At 47.1% G+C, this 27,256-nt stretch overlaps 1 protein-coding gene across 1 annotated transcript; it reads left to right on the forward strand.

Annotated features, from left to right (window-relative positions):
- Positions 1-14: 14 nt before the first annotated feature.
- On the forward strand, positions 15-27,218 carry SCPEP1 (serine carboxypeptidase 1). Its single transcript, XM_066587525.1, has 13 exons — positions 15-165; positions 359-492; positions 3,102-3,191; positions 5,653-5,808; positions 5,940-6,014; positions 6,653-6,725; positions 7,030-7,067; positions 7,203-7,331; positions 13,436-13,535; positions 26,267-26,380; positions 26,446-26,583; positions 26,655-26,812; positions 26,980-27,218. Exons 1-13 carry the CDS (start codon positions 105-107, stop codon positions 27,040-27,042), a joined length of 1,329 nt encoding a protein of 442 aa, XP_066443622.1. The 5' UTR covers positions 15-104; the 3' UTR covers positions 27,043-27,218.
- The last annotated feature ends 38 nt before the right edge of the window (positions 27,219-27,256 follow it).

Raw genomic sequence — 27,256 nt, forward strand, 5'->3', positions numbered from 1 at the left:
GGCGACACGGGTCACGTGGTGCCAGAGCGGTCATGTGATCCAAGGAAGGAAACACCGACCTCGTGATTGACCATCACTTAACCAGCCGCTCTGAGAGAAAAAGTATGAAGGGGGCGCTACTGAGTATCATCGCTGCCGCCCTCATCGCCCTGCTCCCGGCCTGGGGTGAGTACCAATACTCCCTGACTCTCTCAGCTCCCCTCCTCGGGGTGAGCACTGATACCTCCTGGTGAATCCTCCTATGTGTTAGTGTATCAGCAGCCCCCCCTAGAGGTGATGCAGGATCACTACCTCTAGTCCGGGGTGGCAGGTGCTTTCCACCACACACACTGATGTCACCACTGTTGTCTGTGTGCAGGCCGGGCGCCAGAGGCCAAGGAGGACTGGGACTATGTAACGGTAAGGAGAGACGCCCACATGTTTTGGTGGCTCTACTACACCGACCGCCCCACCAAGAACTACACCGAAGTACCGCTAGTCATGTGGCTGCAGGTAGGAACTCTTCCATTATCGCTCCACCCTCCTGACCCTTGGCTTCACCCTCCTGATACTGTGCTCCTACCTCTTCACCTTCCACCTCTTGACACTCTGCTCCACCCTCTGAACCCTTGGCTCCACCCTCATGACCTCCAAACCCTTTGTTCCACCCTTCTGATCTCCTGCCACTGTACTCCACTCTCCTGACCCTCGGCTCTGACCTCCTGACCCTCGGCTTCGCCTTCCCGAAAATCGTCTCTCGCCTTCTGACAACCCAGCCCTGCTCCACCCTCCTTATTGCCTGCCCCTTGACACGCAGCTCCATCCTTCTGACCTCTTGCCCCCTGATACTCTGCTCCTCCCTTCTGCTCCTGCCTCCTAACACTCTGCTCCTGACCTCTTGCCCTGTGACACACTGCTCATCCCTTTTGACCTTCTACCCCCTGACACTCTGGTCCACCCTCGTGACCTCTTGCCCCCTGACACTCTGGTCCACCCTCGTGACCTCTTGCCCCCTGACACTCTGGTCCACCCTCGTGACCTCTTGCCCCCTGACACTCTGGTCCACCCTCGTGACCTCTTGCCCCCTGACACTCTGGTCCACCCTCGTGACCTCTTGCCCCCTGACACTCTGGTCCACCCTCGTGACCTCTTGCCCCCTGACACTCTGGTCCACCCTCGTGACCTCTTGCCCCCTGACACTCTGGTCCACCCTCGTGACCTCTTGCCCCCTGACACTCTGGTCCACCCTCGTGACCTCTTGCCCCCTGACACTCTGCCCCGGCCTCGTGACCTCTTGCCCCCTGACACTCTGCTCCGGCCTCGTGACCTCTTGCCCCCTGACACTCTGCTCCACCCTCGAGAAAATAGCAGGTCCCACCACTAAAATGCATAAGCCAGGTAGAACCAAAAAAGGTTCTAGATAAATGTCCATATAAACAATGAACTGGCAGCATAGGCGGATGTAAGAAAGTACAAAAACCGCTTTATTACCCCGTTACATAGAGATGCGACGTTTCGGCCTTGCTGGCCTTCTTCAAGCTGATACATAAATCACAGGACATGATATATATAGAGGCAATACCCTCCACCATTAGCCAATCGTATTGTTCGATACATTAAACACACATGATAGTAACTATCTTGGGCCAATCCCAAGTGTGAAACATATAACACACACGTATGTTGGGTGTTCCGCGCTGATTACCTTGTCCTCACGTCACTCCCATCATGTTCACTGGTGGTAATCTTCACTGTCACACAGCGCATGCGCGAGAGCGCAGCGCCTGCGAGAACCTGACGTCACTTGCCAGTACTTCAGAGAGAGCTCTATCTACTGCTCATGCGCAGGAATTGGAAGAACTTGTGAGACTGGCACCGGGATGGAAGATACACAAATCCAGCAAATGATTGAATTATCATACTAAAAAGAACCATGAGGTAAAGTGACTGAAGACAAGGCAACCAAGATCACGGTGACCCTGCAATAACAAAAAAAAGACAAAAAAATAAAAATTAGTGGACATATATTGATAAAATATATACAGTGATAACATAAAAACACTAACATACTCTGAAGTGACTGAAAGAATACCTACAAATGTGGCTGAAAGGCATACTCATGGTTGAGCCCTCTAGGGAACATGGTGTCTAGCTCATACATCCATTTAAGTTCCCGTTTCTTCAGGAGTGTCTCCCTATCCCCAACTCTGCTCCACCCTCGTGACCTCTTGCCCCCTGACACTCTGCTGCGGCCTCGTGACCTCTTGCCCCCTGACACTCTGCTGCGGCCTCGTGACCTCTTGCCCCCTGACACTCTGCTGCGGCCTCGTGACTTCTTGCCCCCTGACACTCTGCTCCACCCTCGTGACCTCTTGCCCCCTGACACTCTGCTCCGCCCTCGTGACCTCTTGCCCCCTGACACTCTGCTTCGCCCTCGTGACCTCTTGCCCCCTGACACTCTGCTTCACCCTCGTGACCTCTTGCCCCCTGACACTCTGCTCCACCCCCGTGACATCTTGCCCCCTGACACACTGCTCCACCCTCGTGACCTCTTGCACCTTGACAACTCTGCTCCAGCCTTGTGACCTCCTGCCCCCTGATACTCTGCCCCTGACTTCTTGCCCCCTGACACTCTGTTCCACCCTTCTGACCTTTTGCCCCCTGACACTCTGCTCATCTTCCTGACCTCTTGCCTCCTGCCCCCTGACACTCTGCTCCTCCCTCCTTCCCCCTAACACTCTGCTCCTGACCTCTTGCCCTGTGACACTCTGCTCATCCCTTTTGACCTCTTGCCCCCTGACACTCTGCTCCTCCCTCAGTCCTTCAACCCATCCCTGTCACCTGTGATTTTATCTCCCATAACCTGGGCTCCTGATCACCTTCTTTCACCCCCCCATTCCACTGTGCTGCACTAATACCCCATAACATGTGCCCCCGCTCTCTGGTGCCTGTACTGTTGTATGGGTGTGATGTGCTCATGTTATATCATCACCATTAGGCCTCTCACTACAAATCACATGTCTGTGAAGCCTGTGGTTTCCAGTGGGTTCTTTCACATGAGATGTTTTGTAGTTCGTGTGAAAGAGGTTTCCTTCTCATTCTTCCTCCTCTGGTTATTTCAGGGCGGTCCTGGAGCTTCCGGCTGTGGGTTTGGGAACTTTGAAGAGATTGGTCCCCGGGATACAAAGTTGAATCCTCGGAACAGCAGCTGGGTGCGTATGCTAATAATATGACTGCAGGGGGCGCTCGGATCACACCATGTAACCTTATTACCATAGAGGCTCAGCCTGGTTTGGTACTTAAAGGGGTTTTCCAGGCAGCGCCTGCTGTCACTGCTGGGATACATCGGGGTCGGAGTGGAAGCAGCTGCCCCACCCCTGTGTAGTGGCCGGAGCTATTATAACTTTTGTGTTTTTCCTCAACATAGCCATACAAAGGCTTGTTCATCAGGTGGAGAGTTGTAGTTTAGGGTAATTGGGGTACGTATAATGTATTGAGTAACTTGTATTAAAGTAACCCCCCTCCCCCCCAGACAAGAGTTCGACATTGATACACAAGTCATTACTTAGAGGGAATGTTGACCTGCTCCTTGTTTATTTCCTCAGATCTTGCTCCTTGGCTGCTTTTTCGCTCAGCTCTATAAGGACAGAACTGTGATCTCTTACTATAGTTCAGCTATATTTCCGGGCCTGAAGTAGTCTGCGACACACCCTCCCTTCCCCGTCTGAAGTAGTCTGCGACACACCCTCCCTTCCCCGTCTGAAGTAGTCTGCGACACACCCTCCCTTCCCCCATGTCTGACGTAGTCTGCGACACACCCTCCCTTCCCCCATGTCTGACGTAGTCTGCGACACACCCTCCCTTCCCCCATGGCCGACGTAGTCTGCGACACACCCTCCCTTCCCCCATGGCCGACGTAGTCTGCGACACACCCTCCCTTCCCCCATGGCCGACGTAGTCTGCGACACACCCTCCCTTCCCCCATGGCCGACGTAGTCTGCGACACACCCTCCCTTCCCCCATGGCCGACGTAGTCTGCGACACACCCTCCCTTCCCCCATGGCCGACGTAGTCTGGGACACACCCTCCCTTCCCCCATGGCCGACGTAGTCTGCGACACACCCTCCCTTCCCCCATGGCCGACGTAGTCTGCGACACACCCTCCCTTCCCCCATGGCCGACGTAGTCTGCGACACACCCTCCCTTCCCCCATGTCCGACGTAGTCTGGGACACACCGTTTCCTTCCCCCATGGCCGACGTAGTCTGGGACACACCGTTTCCTTCCCCCATGGCCGACGTAGTCTGGGACACACCGTTTCCTTCCCCCATGGCCGACGTAGTCTGGGACACACCGTTTCCTTCCCCCATGGCCGACGTAGTCTGGGACACACCGTTTCCTTCCCCCATGGCCGACGTAGTCTGGGACACACCGTTTCCTTCCCCCATGGCCGACGTAGTCTGGGACACACCGTTTCCTTCCCCCATGGCCGACGTAGTCTGGGACACACCGTTTCCTTCCCCCATGGCCGACGTAGTCTGGGACACACCGTTTCCTTCCCCCATGGCCGACGTAGTCTGGGACACACCGTTTCCTTCCCCCATGGCCGACGTAGTCTGGGACACACCGTTTCCTTCCCCCATGGCCGACGTAGTCTGGGACACACCGTTTCCTTCCCCCATGGCCGACGTAGTCTGGGACACACCGTTTCCTTCCCCCATGGCCGACGTAGTCTGGGACACACCGTTTCCTTCCCCCATGGCCGACGTAGTCTGGGACACACCGTTTCCTTCCCCCATGGCCGACGTAGTCTGGGACACACCGTTTCCTTCCCCCATGGCCGACGTAGTCTGGGACACACCGTTTCCTTCCCCCATGGCCGACGTAGTCTGGGACACACCGTTTCCTTCCCCCATGGCCGACGTAGTCTGGGACACACCGTTTCCTTCCCCCATGGCCGACGTAGTCTGGGACACACCGTTTCCTTCCCCCATGGCCGACGTAGTCTGGGACACACCGTTTCCTTCCCCCATGGCCGACGTAGTCTGGGACACACCGTTTCCTTCCCCCATGGCCGACGTAGTCTGGGACACACCGTTTCCTTCCCCCATGTCTGAAGTAGTCCCCACCCCCTTACCCCTCTTCACTTGTATTAGTTGTAGAAAACATACTTTAGGCCTCATTTATCAAAACTAGCTAACAGTAAGACTGTCCTTGTTGCCCATGACAACCAATCACAGCTCCGCTTACAGAACGAAAGCTCCTCTCTAAGTGGTGGATGCAGACGACTAGGGCGGTCTTACTGTGACAGTTTTGATAATACTGTTGGGTGGAGACATGCTACACTGATGCTCCCATCTGTAGCCCTACGCCCTTCCACAGCCGTTTTCACTACACTGTGGGATTCTGGGAGTTTTGTTACAGGCCGTAAATGGCATTACAATAGAATCCTTGTCAGACAGACACCAAAGTGGTCCCCACTTCACACATGACCGTGAATGGTTCCATTCCTTGCCATTCAGGGGTTTCATCACAACGCTGTTTTTGGTATCTGTGACACAACACCCCCCACAGAAGAGTCCAAGATGCTGTGTGACTGTTCTGTGTCCTTCGAGGCTGATGCGCTCACATCACAAGTTGGGTAACTTTGTTTTTCCCCCATTCTATCCGGCAGACGCAGGTAGCAAATTTGCTCTTCGTGGACAATCCTGTGGGGACCGGATACAGCTACACCACGGACAGTGGAGCGTTTGCCAAGGACATAGACACTGTGTCCAGTGACATGCTGGTCCTTCTGGACGTGTTCTTTAAGTCTAAACCGGAATTCCAGGCAAGTGGCAGCAACACTATGTCATGTGTCCGGTGGCACTGGCCGCGCTGCGGTGGCCGGTGGCATTGGCTGCGCTGCGATGGCTCTGTGGTCAGCAACTACTGAGTTTTTTTGCTTTTCTCTTTCTACAGAAAACCACATTCTACATCTTCTCAGAGTCATATGGAGGCAAAATGGCTGCTGCTGTAGCCCTGGCTCTACAGAAGGTAGGATGTGTGTGATAATGTAGTTTTCTCTCCTCTCCCTGTATCTGAAGGTCCCCTTGCAGAGGTGCCCCACCATGAGGTAAGAAGAGCTTCCTGCCTCAGGCAGCACAACCTAGCCTGAAGGCGGGGGCAGCGGGGTGGCAGACTGAAAAGGTTAAGGACCTTCCGTGAGGATCAGCGATTCAGGACGTGTCTTGGGGGGGCAGAACTCGCCAGTGGAGGCTAAGCTGTATGCTAGGACTGAAGGCCCTGGGATAAGGCCATGAGTAGCGGAGCTGCATGCAAAAACCAAACAACGAATGAGAAGTGAATGTAGTTTCATTCGTCATTCAGTCGGAGCGTGCCTTTACACTGGATGATAATCGTTCAGATACTCGCTGGATCGCAGGAATCCAGATGATAATCGTTCCGTGTAAAAGCACCTTTATTTGGCTGCATGCAAAGCCTTCAGCGGGAGGTAAAGAAAATTGCTCCATGGTGAGCGGAAAAATGGCCTAGGCAGACCCCTGCCCCCTTGTCTCTCCTCTTGTATCTGATGTCTTTCCTCCTCCTGTATCTGATGATGACATTGTCCTCCCTCCTTTCTTTACGACCTCCGGACTTTGACCGCCTTGTCTCTTTACCCCCCCCCCCCCCAGGCTATTGCTGCTGGAAGTATTAACTGCACCCTTGGAGGAGTAGCTCTTGGCGATTCGTGGATCTCTCCAATTGGTGGGTCATAGAAGAACACGTGTCGCTGGATGGACATATGTCTTTTTTCGGCCTTACATGCTATGTTAATATGTTAGTTTCTTAGCTGTGATTCATGATGATCAGAAAAGGAACCTTTACCTTTAGCAGGTCTGGTTAGTGACTTAGTTTAATCTGTGGTCCTTCAATGTGTGGGTGATGAGGGAATGGCTTAGTATAGCTGTTGGTGACCTATGTATCACACACACACACTAATGAAACTCGTAGTCTATACTGTCATATGTCTCCTGTAGGGGGCGCTAGTAACGTCTGTTTTCTTTTACAGATTCCGTTCTGTCCTGGGGGCCCTATCTGTACAGTATTGTAAGTAGAGCTTGTCTGTCTACCTCAAGGCAGGCGACTAGGATTCTGTGGCCTTGGTCTTCCTTCGCATACTGTACTAATGTCTTCTTTTCTGTCCCTAATTACTAATCAGTCGTTATCTTTAATGTTCTCTAGTCTCTTCTGGATGACAGTGGGTTGAAGGAGGTTCAGGCTGCAGCCAGTGCGGTCCAGGATGCCCTCGATAAAAGCCAGTTTGAACTGGCCACCGAGTTATGGTCCAAAACTGAGGACCTAATTGAGCTGGTAAGATGTATGCAGTACTCGTTGTGTCCACTAAAGGTCATGTGTGCTCAGTGCCGATCATTTCTTATAAAGGAGGGCGGAGCTATGATACCATCTCTGACAGCATTTTGGGTCTGGTTTTCAGAAGTAATAAATGTAGTTGGAGCAGTGTGGATCTGATGCCTAATCATAGTGTACTTGTATTACTGTTCAGTAACGGGGGGGGGGGGGATGACAACCTCTCTGACAAGCTGTAGAGGCTGGTTGTCAGCAGTCATAAATCGAAGAGTAGTTACTGCATCTGAGGGTATTAGCTTGGGGTGGCCTTTGTTGAGATCAAAGGGCACATATCTCTTTCACCAAACACAAAGTCAGTAGCCAGGAGGTGGTTTCAAATTGACCCTTGACCAGTTTTAATAGCATGGTTGCAAGTGAACAAAATAAAGCCCCTGTCATTAACCCCTTAGTGACCAGCCCATTGCCTTTTTATGTCCTGCCCAAGTGGGCTTTGTTCTCTGAGGACATAAAAACGTGTCCTGCAGAGAATAAAGCCACGTGGGCTCTGGACGTGACAGCTCCATGCTGTCGGTGCCCAATGGATAACTGCTATCGCGGAAAAGTGTAAAAAAAAGAAAAGTTTCACCTCCCCTCATGGATCGGATCCATGAGGGAAGGTGAAAATACTCGCCCCCCCCCCCCCTCCTTCCTCCATGTCCTCCCACCACTCTCGGAACCCACCGCTGGCTTCTGCTCATGCGCCGATGTGGCGCGCATGCGCAGAAGGCCGGCGAACCCGGCAAATTCAAAATCTCCCTGCACAGATAGCCGATATCTGTGCAGGGAGATATGACTGGGGACCGCTGTATGCGGTTTCCAGTCATATGATCACCGTTATCCATCGGATAAGGGTGATCATATAAAGTTAAAAAGTAAAAAAAAAAAAAAAAGTTTTAAAAGTCAGTTTCATCTCCCCTTACGGATCGTATCCGTAAGGGGGGATGAAATTACGTACCCAAGGTCCCGGATTTGCTCCCTGGTGGGATGTTCATCCGTGGACCTTACCCCAGCTTCGGCGCATACGCCCGTCAGCATGATGGCGGACACATGCGCAAAAGTGAAAGATTGCCCAAGAAATTTAAAATCTCCCTGCTGCTGGCTACCAAAGGTAGCCAAGAGCCTGGAGATGTCACGGGGAGCCGCGGTATGCGGTTACTGGTCACGTGATCGCCGTTATCCAATGCATAATGGCGATCATGTAAAAGTTCTTAAAAATATGGAAGTTTCATCTCCCCTCATCGATGCGATTGGTGAGAGGAGATGAAAAATCTTCTCGGAGGCTTCCGCATTTGAATCCAGATGCGATTATCCTCCATGGATCCTGCCGGCTACTGGGTATGCGCCCGCCAGCAAAATGCCGGACACATTCGCAACGGTCGCTGAGTGCTTGGAGCAGTGACCGGCGGCCTCGTTGAGCGGTCCCTGGTCACGTGATAAAGTAGCGATCTAACATTAGGCCGGTCACGCATGACCAGAGAGGAATTACAGGTTCTGCATGCGCTTGATCAGCGGTAATCCACGGATCAATCACATGCATTGGATTACACAATTCCCTCCAATTAGCGGGTCAGAATTACGTAATCCACTCGCAGAAACAGAACACAGCATGCTATATTTTACCGCGGATATCCGCGACCTAGAGCCCATTGTGCTCTATGACCGCAGATATACCCGCAGCCCATATGCAAACACATTGTGTACGGGCTGCGGGTACCCGGGTCATCTCTAAGCGACGGCACGGGAAATATAAACAAAAAACAGTGTACTGCGCATGACCGCCTGTGTGAGTAGGCAGTTATGCGCAGTACATTACGCGGCCGTACGCAGGGTCACAGCCGGGCTCACAGATGGGATCCGCTGCGGGCCTCCACAAGCGAATTCTCCATACGGCCGTGTGAGCCCGGCGTTATTCAGACCGCTACCTGTAATCCGTAATTTACAAGAAGCCCCGGGAACGCTCGCCTTCCTGCAGTTCCAGGAGCAGCTCCTGTGTGAGACCGCGGCAAGATTACAAAGCCTCACAGAGTGCCACTTTTTACACCCCATACCCGCGGCTGAGATCACTATATCCCCCAAAAAAGCGAGAGAGGAGGGGGGGATACACAATTTTCTTGCCCCATGTGCCCATCCCAACCAGCCTCCGTAATTACCCCTGTCTTCAGACATAAAACGCATTTATATTATTACTTTTATATAATATTTAGGGAATGCCAAAAAAATGGGGATGGCGGGCGGGGGGGATTATTTTTAGGAAGTCAATTTTTTTCTGTATAAGTGGGCAATAGGGCCAGGAATTTATTCAGTTGTACCCTGAAATGCAACGGGTGTTCCCTGCATTACAGGCCTAACCATGTGTCCTGTAAGTAGATTAGGGCCACAATGGGTATGTTTCTGAACACAGGACAAACAGGGTTATCCATTTTGGGGTGAATGTCTTCATTCCTATGTACACCGTACAAAAAAAACTGTTTTTAAATTGACAAAAAATGAAAATCGTAATTTTTTCCCTTTGCTTTGCTTAGATTCATTCAAATACTGTAGGGTCAAAATATGCAGTACATGCCTAAATGAATTCGTTAAGGGGTCTAGTTTTCAAAATGGGGTCATTTGTGGGGGTTCTCTAATGGTTTGGCCGCTCAATGTCTCTACAAGTGGGCAATGGGGCCTGGAAATTTATTCCGTTGTACCCTGAAATCCAACGGGTGCTCCTTCCATTATAGGCCTAGCCATGTTTCCTTTAAGTAGATTAGGGCCACAAGGGGTATGTTTCTGAACACGGGACAAACAGGGGTATCCATTTTGGGGTGAAAGTCTTCATTCATATATGTGCTGTACAAAAAAACCTGTTTTTAAATTGAGACAATTGCCAAAAAAATCAAAATCCTAATTTTTCCTTCTGCTTGGCTTAGATTCATTCAAAAACCGTGAAGTCACAAAAGTCATCGTACCCCTAGATAAATTCGTTAAGGGGTCTACTTTTCAAAATGGGGTCACTTGTGGGGGTTCTCCGTCGTTTTAGTCACTCAATGGCTCTACAAGTGGGCAATGGGGACTAAATCTCCTTCAAGCAAAATTTTCTGTTCCGAAAGCCACCAGTTGCTCCTTTCATTTTGGGCCCCATTGTGCATCCAGACGTAAGATTAGGGCCACAATGGATATGTTTCTGAGCACGGGACAAACAGGGGTATCCATTCTGGGGTGCAAATCCTCATTTTCATGTGTATTATAGAAAAAATTCCTGTCTTTAAAATGACATATTTGCAAAAATATGAAATTTTGGTTTTTCGCTTCTAAATTGCATTGACTCCTAAAAAAAACTGTGGGGTTAAAATACTCCTGACACCCCTCAGTGAATACGTTAAGGGGTGTAGTTTTTAAAATGGGGTCACTTGTGGGGGTATCTATCATTTTGACTCCTATGAGCCTTTCCAATCTTGCCTTGGTGCAGGAAAACAAAGTGTTCCTCAAAATGCTGAAAAGAAATGTTAAATTTGTACGTCTCCTAAATGGTTTTAAAAGAAAAGAAAGTTTTTCCAATGTGCACCCAAAATAAAGTAAACGGATGGAAGTATATATCTTAGCAAAAATTTCTATATTATGTTTGCACATATTTGAGATATTGCAGTTGGAAATGTTAAAAAATGACGATTTTTTTTTTTTTTTTTTTAATTTCCCAATTTTGGCGCTTTTAATAAATAAACACATTCTATTGGTCTTTTTTTCTGCCTAAATGAAGTACAACATGTGGCGAAAAAACAATGTCAGAATCGCTTGGATATGCAAAACCTTTCTGGTGTTTTTCCATGTTAAAGTGACACATGTCAGATTTGCAAAATTTGGCCTGGTCATTAAGGTGCAAATGGGCTTGGTCACTAAGGGGTTAAGGCACTAATACCAGTTAGAGATACTCCCTGACAACTTACTCAAAACTTAGGCTTAACAACCGTACTCACAGTTCATATGAGAGACTTGCACAGACCAGCTTTCTGTGTCCCCAGTTAGAGAACAGCTGGTCTCCTAGTTGCTCCTTTAGGCCTCATGTCCACGGGGAAAATCGGGCCCGCTATGGATTCTACATGTAGAATCCGTAGCGGGTCCCTCCTGCCCCGCGGACATGAGCGCTGAAAATAAGAATTTACCTATCCGTAGCGGGCGGGGAAGCTCTGCTCTTCCTCACGGCCGGATCTTCTTTTTCGGCCGGCGGATGAATTCCTCACGCCGGCGGCACGTCGTCGACGTGCCGCGCGCATGCGCCGGGCACATCCACCGAGCCGAAGCAAGGGAGATGCGGCCGTGAGGAAGAGAAGACCTTCCCGGCCCGCTGCGGGTGAGTAAATTCTTTTAAATTCCTATTTTAGGTCTCCCGCGGATCCGGACGGCTTCCATAGGCTTCAATAGAAGCCCGCGGGAGCCGTCCCCGCGGGAGACCCACACGAAAATGGAGCATGGTCCAGATTTTTTCATGCTCCATTTTTTTTAAAATCCCTTTTATTGACCATCCGCGGGTATTTATCTACCCGCGGGTGGTCAATGCATCCCTATGGGGTGCGGATCCGCGTGCAGGTAATCCGCTGCGGATCCTAAATCATATTTTTCCCGTGGACATGAGGCCTTAAACTTCCACCCGCTGGTTTACATTATTTATCAACCAGCAGTTCCACATAGGAGAGGAATCTGGGAGAAATATACCTCTACAACCCCCTCCATGTGTGTCACACTGCAGTGTACATTGTGTGGCTGTCTCGGCTTTGTTACCTGGTGTTGTGCAGCAGTCATATTGGGCTCCTCTGCACTGAGTGTGGCAGTAGTTTGCGGGAATCACATGTGATATGCGTGCAACTGCAGGGTAGGGCTGCAGTGGAGGATACAGGGGGAGGTGGGGGGGGCGGCTGCGGAGGATGGTACTAAAGGAGGGTCTGTAGTGGACATTACTACTTCAGGGGGGCTGTGGAGGAAAACACTTCCAGGGGGCTATAATGACCTGAGGGGTGAATAATCTATGGGTTTATTTTTGATTATTGGGGGGTAGGACACCCTCCTTCATATGACTATTACTGTCACCCTCTCTGTTACATACATGCTTGCACACTAACGGAGCACCCCACGCTGTATCTCGCCACGCTGCAGGATGGCATCTGGGGGTTCCATCACAGCTGCTGAAAGCGGCGCTGCGAGGAACCCTTTAGTGGGACTGGCAGCACTCTGGTGTTTGTTGGGCAAGGGGTACTGTTTGTTTCTGTATATTTGGAATATAGAATGATGTAATCAGCTATGTAGTTCGATACACCAAGTATAATGGAAACTTTGTCCCCCTAATGACAGTGATTGGTTCCCTTAGTTTTCGTTTGGGGATTCCTCACAATGTTGTGTTGGGCAGCTGTAATGGAATCCCCAGATGGACACTGTGGGAACGTTCCCTTATTCCTGTCCGTACTCTCGGGGCCACTGAACCCCCAGTATGCTGCCACACAGCTGGGTTTGCCGCTGACCAGATGCCCCTGTGACAAGCGGCTTCCCAGTATTATTATTTGCAAAAGCAAAACCTAAAAAAAGCGTTTTTGTATACAAAAAAATAGCAAAGCCTAAGACGGCTGTATAAACTTGGCAGCGCTGGAACTGTACTGACCCGGAGAATGGTGTATCAAGTTTATTTTTCACACTGAACGATGTAAAAATAGAAGACAAAAAGCAAATTGCTGAATTTTTTTTACCACAATCCCCCTAAAAAAAAAAAAAGAATAATTGAAAAATGAAACTTGTTCCACGAAAACAAGCTCTCATGTGGCTATTTCAACGGAAAAATTGAAAAGCTATGTTTCTAGGAAGGAAACTGAAAAATTAGTTGGTTATTTAAGGCACAAGAGGCTTCGTCAGTAAGGCGTTGTCTGACTTTAATTTTTTAATATAGTTTTATTTCTCCCCCTACCCCACCTCCCCATTACCACTGATGTGTTTAGAACTTGAAAGCCCCCTGTAACATTGAAGATGCCAAGTATATAGTCATGTCGCTCTTTCCATCCGTCCTTTTTGTGATTATAACCACAGACAATGTTTGGCTCTTATTTCAGAACACGGATGGCGTGAACTTCTACAATATTCTGAACAAGGACTCGCTGATGACCAGAAGTACTCCCGGGAACGTGGCAAGATTCAGCAACCCATATATAGGTGAGCCCACATGACCAGCAGAAGGAGACACTTGGCCTATAGCCTGTCTGTAGGCGAGATCACATGACCTTGAGTCAGATGGCCTAAAATCCATTTGTATGGGAGATCATGTGATGTTGGAGGAATGAAGTAACTTGACCTGCATGATGGTTGAGAACGCTTTTTTTTCCCTCCAAGATCCAGAAACAGCTTCTGCATGCATATGACTCAATGCCCACGGACAGATTATCGCTGTGGAATTCAAGGCCAGACGCCCGCTGCAAATTCCGCAGCAATGTCCGTCCATAGACATGCTATGATAAAAGATTCTCCCATGCCCACAAGTGCAAATCAGCTGCAATTGTCCGATCGCGGGGGAGCATCGCAGAATGTTCTAATCTGTGTGGAAAATCGCACGAACAGCTTTCATTGCAGTCAATGGAAGCTGTCCGTCCCGCGATGCTTCTGCAGTGAGCACTGCGGGAAATCACATCACGGACCAGCGTCATGCACTGTGCTGCGCATGCGCGCTGACTTGCCTGGCCGAGACACTCACTGCGGATCCAGAGAGGTGAGTATTGGGGTCTCTGGGGGGCGCCGGGTCTGATTCCGCTGCAATATTTTGCAGTGGAATCCGACTCTGCCATGGGCATGAGGCCTATCTCGTGCTGACACGCACAACAGATTAGCAATATCAATATTTGTTACATCTAGACCATAATAATGATGAGTGGTATTGGCATGGCACCTTCTATATTAACTGTTCTATCACTATAACCTGCATATAATGCGTTTGTAGTGAATCTTGGGTAAATCTATTCGGTATTGCCATTTTTGCAAAAATTGATTGCCAATACGTCTAAGATTTTGCAAAAGGCGACAAGATTTTTCAATCTGAAACAAAGTTGCCACAGGGCAATCAAAAGCCTGTTATGCCCCCACCAAAATAAAACACAACTTCATTGTGTGTGTGTAATAAAACACACATGAAAATATTAAATTATAAGACTTGCAGCTCCTATAGACTAAAGTATTCATGGATCATTCTAGCCACATTCTTTCCCCTGAGGACGCCTAGTAGAATATTGTGGGGGCTAGTGGTTACACGACTTTACTGCTGCTCTGTATATACATACATGTGGGGCATTGTGGCCGGAGTTCAATCCCTCCATATTCTAGCATGATGGGCGTCAGCTTGGTGACCTCCCAATCTCTATACCATTATGGTACGACGCATGAATACTTTAGCCTATAGGAGCTGCAAGAGTCTTGGAATTTTTAATATTTTCATAGGTGTTTTATTTCACTTATATAATAAAGGTTATGTTTTATTTTGGTGGGTGTCATAACCAACAGGCTTTAGTCTATTAGTTTAATAGCCTGGTGTGACCCGGGCAATTTTTGAATTACTTGTTGCAAGATTTTTCCGTCTGATCACCAATTGCGAGTAGCCCTGCCGCCGCGCTGCGTTTCTGCCTATCTTTATAAACTTGTCAGAGGCAAAACTAATCATTATTATGGAGCTTTTGAATGAGATTCTACTGCAGGGGGGGGAACTAGATATAGGTATACTGCGTGTGTGGTGGCGGTGTACCGGATATAATTATGGAGGGCGTTGCGGGATATGATTATACTGTTTTGTCCAGGGGGTGAAGATAATTATATTATGTTAAGGGGGCGCTACTCTTGGGTGGAGGGGGGAGACAACAGGATGCAATTATCCTGCAGGAATAGTGGAGACCAAATGTAAGGGTGTTATTACACATGCGCTATCAGCTGCTTCAGCACAAGCATCTTCTTGAGAATTGCAGCAGCTTCTAAGTAATGTTTCCTTTAGTCTGGAGCACTGAGATTCCAATTCATATTAGAATTGTACCAAGATTTGGACCTACATCCAATTTGAAGTCAGTATAAGTTTCAATGCCTAGGCTGCAGTGAAGACCTAAAGCACAACGCCCCTGAACACCATAGGACTGATACCTGCGTCAAAGTCTTATTTCACATGACTGTATTGTAAATGTCCATAATACAGATGAAAAATTCTAATGTACCACAGATTAAATTACTTTGGTATGTATTGCATCAGTGTTACAGTGTTGGCCCCCTCATCCCCGAAATAGCTGTCTGTGTATGGGCTCTGGCTTTCAATTCCCAGTCATTCTTACAAGCCTTATATAAAGAGTCTAACATTGACTTGCAGGAATGCTGCCTTCCAATAGGTGGCGCTGCAGAGGTATTGTTCCACCTCCCTTATTTGCATATTACCCAGAGGAGCATGGATGGCCTTATAAGTCTTCTTACTCACTCACCTTCCAGGTGCTCTCCCTAAGGAGAAAAGAGAGCATTCCAGACCAGTAATGCGATTAGCTGTTTTCTAGTGAAGAAGTTGATCTATACAAGACAGACACTTAGAAACACGGATGCCATACTGATGGCTGGCTCATGCATCTGCATGTGTACTGCCTTATGTTCATAAAAGATGGCTCGACTATGGACCAGTGCTCCAGATAAAGATCATTACCTGGGAGCCAATGGTTCCCAACCTGAGAAATGTAGTCACCAAATGTAAATAAATATATAATTTAAGGGGTATTCCAGAACTCTTTTTTTTACTTTTTTTTTTTTTTTTTAATTGATTGTCTTTAGCCCCTATCTGATAATGACCCCTACGAACACACGTGCTTTGGATGTTTTCTCGATGTACATGCTAAACATAGTGGGAAAACGCAGTGTGATCCCAGCCTTAGCTGAACTCGCCAATATTCTGCTGATAACTGTGTCTGCGGCCAGCATTGTCCTCTGGTGAAGCCTTTCTTGTCATTTGGCCAGCGCTGCAGCTGATACATCCGAGCAGCGTGATCCTATAGACCTCCATTAAAGATTGCAAGGACAAGGCCTCTTCCACACTCTCAAATCCAATGTATCACTTGATGTAGGAATCCCTTTTGAAGGCTTCTTCTTATCCGAGGGCGTCTGGGATTATTTTGTTTATGACATGTTATACTTTGGTCATAAATTTAAGTGAAGTGTCAAAATGTAATAACCTCTATGAGCCCCGACCAATTCTGCTGCCCTTTACAAATCAGAGGGAACATGGACCGACCAAACCAGACATTACATATGGCATTAAAGGGGCCGTCATCAGGGTTTTACAGTGCAATATACGATAAACCTTCAACAGCTCTGCTAATGACCTTTCCTAATCGCTAATTAGTATTGCCATATGTGCAATCTGCTTTTGAAGTTCTTGCACTGTATTAAAAGGAGTTGATGAGAGTTAAATTTCTCCTTCCGCGCCGGGCACACCCCTGTTCTTGTTTGGCATGCATACAGATGCTTCAGTACGCCCCTAAAGCTGTAACTTCTTGTCTGTACTGCACATGCTCCCTAAGGATCGTAACTCCCACTGCGTCAGATGACTGGGAATAATGATCCTCCAGGCGTTACAGCCAGTAAAGGAGAGTGGAGGTGTGCAGGCGTGGACAGGGTTTGCTACGGCGCCTGCGCTGGATTGTAGCCAAGAAGAGAAATCAGTATGCATGCCAATCAAAAACAGAGGCGTGCCTACCGCAGCGCTGAGAGGAAAATCAGGGGGGGGTCCTGTTCCAAAGAGCTTATGAAGAAATGAGGGTGACACAAGGTAAAAGTGTCTGTTCTATACAATAGTCCAGCCATGTTTTTCTACTTCTGGTGAGATATACATACAGCCGGTATCTGTATGTATAGATATGAAGTACATTAGGGTGCGTGGAGGGTGGGAGATACTGTTAGAAGTTCAGAGGAAGCAGCAGAGGGGTAGACAAAACGGTTAAGGCCCTTTTACACACAACGATTATCGCTCAAAATTTGTCTAAACAAAAATTGGCAATAATCCTTTACATGTAAATGCGGGCAGTCAGGCAGTTTTTGTTTTGAACAATGGATTTTCGTTAAACTTAACTAAGCCCCTGAAAGACTGAGCAAATACATTCCATTTGAATGTATTTTGCTCCTGTTCTTCCTGAGTCATATTTATACTAATCAAGAGGAGAACAATGGAATGTGGTGGCAGCTGTTTGCACAGTTTAAACACACACTGGGTTCTACAAACAACTCCTGCAGCTCCTTTAACATGCAAATGAAAAGGATAAAGTGTTAATGACCATCAACACTTTATGCAAATAGCTAAATCTTTCAGTCATTTAAAAAGGTCTTTAAAGTAGGGAATGTGATAAGCCATCTTTGATCACTTGTACTATATTCTGCTATACCTCAGTATTGCAGTATATAGCTATTTTTAATGTTGTCAATGAAACTCTGCCACAGGCAGTGCTTGATTAGTATGTATGCATGGCTTGTCGGGAAGCCTTGAGTAATACCATATTTACTTTTGGGTTTATTGTAACTGCCTTCATTTTAACTGAAAGGTAGCTTATTAGACCATGTCTCTGGCAAGCCTTAATAGGCCACCATACATGGCAGGCATGTAGGCCACTCTTAGGAATTTAGTTGCCTTAGCAACTATTTGCACTCATTGTGTCGCAGGGGGTTTCGGGGGTGATAATACAAGACCCCTTCCCCTGTAAATCTCTTAGCACTGGCCACAGCAGCTAAAGAGGATTGGAGCTAGCTGTAGTCCCAGACAGTGCAGCTTCCATTGAAGATCATGCTGCACTTGTCCTGCGCATTGTGATGACTGTGTTCCTGCTGCACCATCAGTATACAATGCAGGGTGGGGGGGGAATAAATTGGGTTTTGGGGAAAATAAAAATTTTTCTGCAGGTTTAGAACTTTGTAAAATAAAGAAAAAAATATATACATACTGCTGTACATCAGTTAAGGCCCTGTAGCGCTGTAGCTCTGGTGCCGCGGCTGACAACCCATAAGGAGCCAGCTGCAGTCAGCCAATCACAGGCTTCAGAACCCATGGAAGAATCATTGCTGAAGCCCGTGATTGGCTGAGTGATCACATGCACATGGAAGAACACGCGACTGATGCCCCTTCGAATGAGTGATCAAAGCAGAGTCACAAAGTTGAAATCTAGTTAGTACGGTCCTTGTTGCAACCAATGGACCCTATTGAGTACTTGCTCTAGATCTCGTGTTTGTGGCGATATAGAGCTTGCTAGTTTTGTGACCAAGGCATACAATTGGTCATTGATGGAGTCTCTGGAATCATGGTAACATAGTAACATAGTTCGTAAGGCTGAATGAAGACAATGTCCATCTAGTCCAGCCTGTCTAGCCTCCTTTTTGTTGATCCAGAGGAAGGCAAAAAACCCCAAGAGCAGAAGCCAATTAGCCCCTTTGGGGAAAAAATTCCTTCCCGACTCCCTAATGGCAATCAGACTAATCCCTGGATCAACCACTTATAGTTCCTACCTGCCTGTATACCCGGATTGACAAATAACCTTAGATTTATAGCCTATAATATCCTTCCTCTCCAGAAAGACATCAAGTCCCCTTTTAAACTCCTCTATGGATTTTGCCATCACCACATCCTCAGGCAGAGAGTTCCACAGTCTAACTGCTCTAACAGTAAAGAATCCCCTTCTATGTTGGTGATGAAACCTACTTTCCTCTAATCGTAGCGGATGTCCTCTTGTTACCGTCGCAGTCCTGGGTATAAACAGATCCTGGGAGAGATCCTTGTATTGTCCCCTCATGTATTTATACATGGTTATTTGGTCGCCCCTTAACCTTCTTTTTTCTAGAGTAAATAGTCCCAATTTGGATAGCCTCTCTGGGTATTCCAGTCCCGTCATTCCATGTATTAGTTTAGTTGCCCTTCCTTGAACCCCCTCCAATACCGTAACATCTTTCCTGAGCACCGGTGACCAGAACTGTACGCAGTATTCCATGTGGGGCCTGACAAGTGCCTTATATAATGGAAGGATAATGTTCTCGTCCTTCGCCCCTATAGCTCTTTTAATGCACCCCAAAACTTTATTTGCCTTGGCAGCAGCTGATTGGCATTGGGTACTCCAGTTTAATCTACAATCCACTAGTACCCCGAGGTCTTTTTCCATATTACTTTTCCCTAGCAGTGCCCCATGAAGTGTATATTGGTAACATCCATTTTTGCTGCCCATGTGCATAACCTTACATTTATCAACATTGAACTTCATTTGCCATTTTCCTGCCCTAGCCCCCATCTTATCCAGGTCCGTTTGTAGCCGTACCTTGTCCTCCATTGCATTAATTATATTGTATAATTTTGTGTCATCTGCAAATATTGATATTTTGCTGTGCAGCCCCTCTATCAGGTCATTGATAAATATGTTGAACAGAGTGGGGCCTAATACTGAACCCTGTGGCACCCCACTAGCGACTGTGGTCCAGTCAGAGTACGAACCATTTATTACCACCCTCTGCTTTCTATCATTGAGCCAATTTTTTACCCACTTACAAACGTTTTCGCCCAGTCCGAGCTGTCTCATTTTGTATATTAGCCTATTATGTGGCACGGTGTCAAACGCTTTAGAGAAGTCCAGATATACGAGATCAATAGACTCTCCCAGGTCCAGCTCAGAGCTTACTTCATCGTAGAAACTGATCAGATTTGTCTGACATGAGCGACCCTTCATGAATCCACGCTGGTGAGGAGTTATTCCCTTGTTCTCCTTGAGGTGCTCATCGATGACGTCTCTCAGAATCCCCTCGAAAAATTTTCCCATTACTGAAGTGAGACTTACCGGCCTGTAGTTACCAGGCTCACTTTTGGTCCCCTTTTTGTAAATTGGAACTACGTTGGCAATGCGCCAATCCAATGGTACAACACTGGTCTTGATAGTATCCACAAATATTAGATATAGCGGTCTAGCTAACTCATCACTTAGTTCCCTTAGTATCCTTGGGTGTATTCCATCTGGGCCTGGCGATTTATCGATTTTAATCTTCTTTAACCTGTTCCGCACTTCCTCCTGCGTTAGGTATGACATATTTTGCGAGGGGTTCATTTTATTCCCCTGTATCTCGTGTGGCATTTCCTTTTCGTTTGTGAATACGCTTGAAAAGTAACTATTTAATAGATTTGCCTTCTCTCCATCATCTTCAATGATTTCCCCTGCATTATTCTTTAAAGGGCCAGTGCTCTCCCTGCAAATCCTTTTGCTGTTAATATAGTTGAAAAATAGTTTAGGGTTGTTTTTGCTCTCTTTGGCGATAAGCCGTAATTCACATCTATCCATTACATTATCCTTCCAATGCATTATGTGATCACACAAAACTGGCCACTGTGGTCTCCACGTTGTTGGTACGTTCTTGCAGAGCCTTTATGTCCTTACAATTACTACTGCCTGTAGAGATATGTAGGGAGGTCAACATATGGCTGATACCTTCCTCAGTATGGGGAATGGTAGCATTCACAGCTGGTCCACCTAAAAAGCTTCAGCACCCGCTCCACTTGTTGAAGAGAGCACATGCTGCTAATGACTCCTCGGAGACCCCAGCAGCCAGTGAAAGCCACAGCGGTTTGCATAGAATGTCACAAAAATAATCCCTTAAAGTACTCTGTGAAACTCTGCGGCGTCCCCATCTCTCTGCTTGCCCATCACTGAGAGCTAGTAAAGCATCAATGCAGTGCTACAGTAATCAGCGATGATCAGTATAGAGCCCCACTACACCAGAGCTCAGTCAGTCTACGCCTGGTGCCAAGCACATCCAGTCACTGGATTACTTGACTAGAGGGAAGAGTCACTTAAGGCCCCTTTACATGCAACGATTATCAATCAAAATTCATTCAAGCGATGGCATATGAACTATAATCATTGCGTGTAAACGCTTCCATCATTTACTCTGCTGCTGAACGATGATTTTAAGGTAAGCTTACAATTCATCGTTCAGCCGGAGAGATAACAGATACCCCACCCTGTGTTCTGCACGGGAGTCGGAGATTACATTGTATTCTGCCGACAGCCCATGCGAGAACAATCGAGCTGTGTGCAGAGCTCGGACCACATGCTGGGCTCTGCAAACAGCTTCCCGAGGCCGTGTTGTGCGCAAATGAAGCTGATAATGTGTTCATGGACATTAGTGTCCATTAACACTTTATGCAAAACGATTGCTAAAACTGTCAATCTTTTAATCATTTGAAAGATTATCTTTGCGTGTAAATGGGCCTATAGCCTTTTACCCCTTTCAAAATGTGGCATTAGGGTGAACTGCTGACTGCTCCTGGTCTTCCTCCTATCAAACAGCCAATTTTGCCAGGGGCAGACAAGGCCAGCCAAACCTTTCCCCTGCAGTAGGCGCTCCGCGGCTATGCAGTATTACAAAACAGCCAATCAGATGAATGGCGGTCTTCGTAATACAATGTCGGCCCGAAGGCTGCCAGCTTGGGAGCCACTCTTACACGGTGGCTCTCTGCTCCGACTCAGAGGGGATTCCCTGAGTGGGGAAGTCTGCTTGTGGCATTCATATGCCCTAATGGGGCAAATGTGGAGAGACAAGAAATTGTGAATTTGCAAACTGGCGTTGTTGAGTGGCTAGGACATATCTGTAATAATGTACATTGAAAACATATATAGTTATAAGCCAGGACTCGCATGGAGAGCCACGCAGTACGGGGTCACCGGCTGGGGGTCATTGCTATAACCTGTCTGTATGGGACAATCCTGTGCCATGGGGGAAGAAGTAATTATCCTACAGTGATATATCCTGTTTCTTAATTCTTCACTGAGATCATGATATTCATGACCCAAAAATGTCCTTGTTCACAGCATATATAATGTGATGTTTTTTATTTAATATGTTTTTATTAAACATTTTCTAATTAAACAGGATCTCCGTTCACATACAGGGTTTGCAGTAATAATCATGCATTTACATTAGGCTGTCTGTCAGATTGCATAGTACAAAAGTATTAGGATATCCTTCCATCAGTCCATTATGGCTTTTAAAATTACTTTCCTTTGAGTTTCTGCCCCAGTATGTGCGGAGAAGGGGGGCGGGGGGAGAGTAAAGGGAGGGTAGAAGGTTAGGAGCCTTGTCTTGTCGAAAATCTGTTTTATTTCGGCAGGGTTTTATTGAGCATCTTTCCATTGAGCAGGGTTTCTGCTTACACCCAGGACATGCACTAAGAGATACATTTTCATACGGAGCTGTACACATTATTACATCATAGGGTTGCATAGTATATCTTGTGTCAAGACAGCTACCGCTTCTCTCCAGATTTCTATTTTTCTCCTTTTCCCTTAGCGTACACAGCGAGGGGTGGGGGATCGAAGAATCAAGGTAGTGGGGGGTTGTAGGGAGGGGTGGGGGGGAAACATATGTAGGGGTCACATTACTTAACCCACTACAGTAACATCCTTGAAAATAAACAATTTTGACACCTGATACATTACGAAATCGGTTTCTTACATCTCTCCTCCTCTGTGAATATCCGGTCCAGTCGTATCTTCTTTATAGAAACATGTCTATTTTATGTCCCAGCGAGTAGGCCCCCAAGGTGTTTCCCAAATCAGGTCAAGTCCCACTAACTGGTGGATCTCCGGATATAGATCTCTCCATATACCATATGGTTGTTTTGAAGGATTCCTCGATTGCCCTTTTCACTCGTTGCAGTAGGACATCAATGAAACTCTCCCACACCTCAAAGAATCCCTCCACCTGCACCTCCTTTTGGAATGAGGCCTCAGTCCAGTCCATTTGCATGAGAAAGGAAAGCTTTTCCAGAAAGAGCTTAAAGGGGGGGAGGGGTCGTATCTACCCATGTCTGCAGAACGGTTTTCATCCCTGCCATGGTGACCATGTGCAGAAGCCTATGGCTGCCCGGGGTGCATCTATATTTATCCAGGTCTATAAAGCCAAAGATTGCCCACAGGGGGTCTAACGGAGCTGCGGAGGTCAAATGTGTTGTTGTATAGCGGTGTACTCTAATCCAAAAATTCTGGACTATCCCACAGTCCCACAGGCAGTGACGAAGGCCCGCCCCGGCCATTTGGCACCTGAAACATCTGTCATTATTGTATAATCCCACTTTTTGTCCTCGCTGAGGGGTAATATATGCTCTATGGTATATCTGTAAGGTCATTTCAACATATCTACTTGAGGGTAATATAGTCAGACTATATTTTAGCCTTTTCAAGAGTTGTGGTACTGTGAGTCCCGGGATATCTGCCGTCCTTTTTGAGAGTGCTGTTCTGGAGGTGTTGTGATCTAGTGGGCTGTTTAGGAATTGGTAAGTTCTAGTCGTATGACCACGTGTGTTAGTAGGTTGCTTCAGCTGAATTTGGTTTAATTCAAGCCATTCATTCATAGGTATTTTCAATAATATTTTGTCTACAAAACTTTTGGCCTGCAGATACGGAAAGAAGGTAAACTGGATATGTGGATATTTTGATTGCAGGTCTCCCAATGACAGCATTTTATGAGTATTTTTATGTAGTAGGGACTGGATATTGATTATTCCTCCCACATGCCAGGATCGGAATTCACCATGAGATGAGTTGGCCTGGAAATATGGGTTGTGTAAGAGCGTTAAGTACGGTGAAAAGTGTGGGTGTAAAGAGGTGGCTTTGCGGAGTTTTTGCCATGCTTTCCAGACATTAGGAGAGGGTTCTCTCTGTATTCTATTGGGATCATTTGATATGTTAGATGTAAGAAATTGGGGAGGGCTATTTGGGGGATAAGGGTCTGCTCTATTTCCGTGTCTACGAAAATGGATGTCTGCTGTATCCAGTCTATGATTATTTTGGTTAGTGTTGCAATATTGTAAGTTCTTATGTTGGGGAGGTTTATTCCTCCATTTTGTTTTGGTTGTCTGAGGATATTGAAGGGGATTCTGCTTCTGCCACCCTTCCAGATAAATGTTCTTATTAGATAGTTTATCTTTTTCTCATCCTCAGGGGTGATATATATTGGGAGAACATGTAGTAAGTATAAAAGGCGAGGGAATTCTACCATTTTAAATAGGTGACATCTACCTATGTATGACAGCGGGAGTTTGCACCTTTTTGTTAGGGTTTGTTCTAGGGTTGTTATGTATGGCTTCATGTTGATGTTGTATATATCTTGATATCTCTTTGGAACACGGACTCCCAAGTAGGTAATAAATCGGGTTCTCCATTGAAAGGGGTATTGGTGAGTCCAATGTGGTGTTTGCGAACCTTTTATTAAGAGTGCTTCGGTTTTCTCCAGATTAAGAGTGTAGCGTGATAGAGGGCCTAGTGTTTGAAGGTCTTGGAGTATTTCTGGGAGTGTATGAACCGGATCCTTAATGGTCAAGAGAACATCCTCTGCAAAAGCATTTATGGAGATATTGGGATGATATGGGCGGGGGGGGGGAGGTGTCATTGGTGAGGCTGGTTTTAGAAGGGGTCAATAGGGGGTCCAGGGATAAATTAAAAAGTAGGGGTGAGAGCGGGCATCCCTGTCTTGTACCCCGAAATATGTCTATGGGCTGAGTGCTGTGTCCGTTAACTGTCAGGGTGGTTGAGACATTAATTTGAATATACCCAATAAAGTTGAGAAAGTTTGGGCCAAATTGTCTGTCTCGCAGGGTGGCCTGCAGAAAGGGCCAGGACACCTTGTCAAATGCTTTTTCTGCGTCTAGACTTAGTAGTAATGTTTGTGGGGTGTGTGGGCAGCTGGCCTTAATTGTCGCTGCTATTGGTGTTCGTATGTTTTTAGTAGCGTGCCTATTGCTTAGAAAGCCCCTTTGAGAGGGATGTATAATTGTTGGGCAGAGCATTTGTAAACGATTGGCTAGTATTTTTGTCAAGAACTTGTAGTCACTATTTAATAGGGATATTGGGCGATATGATTGGACTAACGGTGGGTTTTTGTTTGGTTTCAGTATTAAGACGGTTCTTGAGTCTAATAATGTGTCTACTTGTATAGATGTGTATAGATTTCATTATACAGTCTTGTCAAGGTTGGGATTATTTCTAGTTTATAATATTCATTCCCATATCCATCGGGGCCTGGAGTTTTGTTGTTTGGTGATGTCCCAATCGCCTTTTTCACCTCTGTCTCTGAGATCGGTTCCTCCAGGAGGATTCTCTGTTCGGCAGTGAGTTTTGGTAGGGCGAGGGTATCTTGCCACCTTTGAATCTCTTTTTTGTCAGTAGGGGTTGCTCTATATAGATCTTCGAAATAGTTGGACAAAATGTTTTCTATTTCCTCCTGTTTTGAGATTTTTGCATTCGTATTAGGGTCGATCAGGAATAGTATAGGCTTATGCGTGGATTGTACACTAATTATGCGGGCTAACAAACGGCCAGGCTTATTGGCATTTCGGTACTATCTATTCTGATTAGAGATGAGCGAGCATACTCGGCCACGCCCCTTTTTCGCCCGAGCACCGCGATTTTCGAGTACTTCCGTACTCGGGCAAAAAGATTCGGGGGGCGCCGTGGGTGAGTGGGGGGGAGAGGGAGAAAGAGAGGGCTCCCCCCTGTTCCCTGCTGCTACCCCCCGCTCCGCCACGCCGCCCCCCGAATCTTTTCACCCGAGTACGGAAGTACTCGAAAATTGCGGTGCTTGATCAAGTAATTACTCGAAACGAGTACATTCGCTCATCTCTAATTCTGATCTATCTTAGTGAGCCATAGGGCCTGCCTCTGGACATAGGTTTCTAAGATTTGTTTTGTCTGGTTGTAGACAGATTTGTTTTGTTGAGATGGCAATTGGGCGTAGTGCTTTTGTGCTGTGATTAAATTGTGTTGGAGTTTGAGGAATTGTTGTCTTGTTTGCATTCGCTTGTATGAAGTGTAGCTCATTATGTGACCTCTCATCTAATGTGATATTTTTTGGTCTTCTGTATGCAGGCCGCCTCTTCCAGCGCTATGTTCAGCTTCTGCACACTGACAATCTGAATGAGCTAATGAACGGACCAATTCGAACCAAGCTGAAGATCATCCCCGACTCTGTCCAGTGGGGAGGTAAGTGTCTGCCGCTAGGTGATGTAGGGGATGGATGGCCAGACTTCTGGTGTTCTCTCCTCTAGGTCAGGCCGCACTGGTGTTTGAGAACATGGCTGGTGACTTCATGAAGCCCGTCGTCGATATTGTGGATGAGCTTTTGTGTGCTGGGATCAACGTGACGGTGTATAATGGCCAGCTGGACCTTATTGTGGATACTGTGGGTGAGTGGCCACCATTATGGCTGACGGACATCAATGTAAGAGGTTTGCTGCATCCTCTGCCTCTCTTTTAGGTCAGGAATCTTGGGTGAAACAATTAAAATGGAAAAGACTTGAGCAGTTTAGGAGCCTGCGCTGGAAGCCGCTGCACCTCGAGGCGGAGGAGACCGCAGCCTTCTATAAGGGCTTGGAGAACTTCAGCTTCTACTGGATCCTGAAGGCAGGACATATGGTGAGTACTGGTCCTGCTTAGACCACCAGTAATATGGTGCAACCACCGCATGTGCAGTTAGCATCCTCCCTGGACTGCAGTTACAGTATGTGACCAGCAGGGGGGCAGTGTCCTTCTCCATAGACAGCAGTGGATGACAAGGAAGGTGCTCTCTTCTTGTCCTTCAGGTTCCGTCTGACCAGCCATGGACATCGCTGCTAATGTTGAAGATGATCATGAATCAGGTGTGATTACAGGTACTCGCAAGTCTCCTGCCACCATCGTACGGGTTCTACAATGCTTTGCTTTGGATTGCCATGTATGCAGCTGCTGGTTGGCTCTGCTACCTCGTATGTGTTGTGTAATACAGATGATGAATTCAAATAATTTTATATGTAACAGGAAATAAAGAGTTGATTTGTGTAAATGTTTTATATCTGAGAGTGTCCAGCAGATCAGAGGTAA

The sequence above is a fragment of the Eleutherodactylus coqui genome, chromosome 13 (assembly GCF_035609145.1).
Source record: "Eleutherodactylus coqui strain aEleCoq1 chromosome 13, aEleCoq1.hap1, whole genome shotgun sequence".
Classification (NCBI taxonomy): Eukaryota; Metazoa; Chordata; class Amphibia; order Anura; family Eleutherodactylidae; genus Eleutherodactylus; species Eleutherodactylus coqui.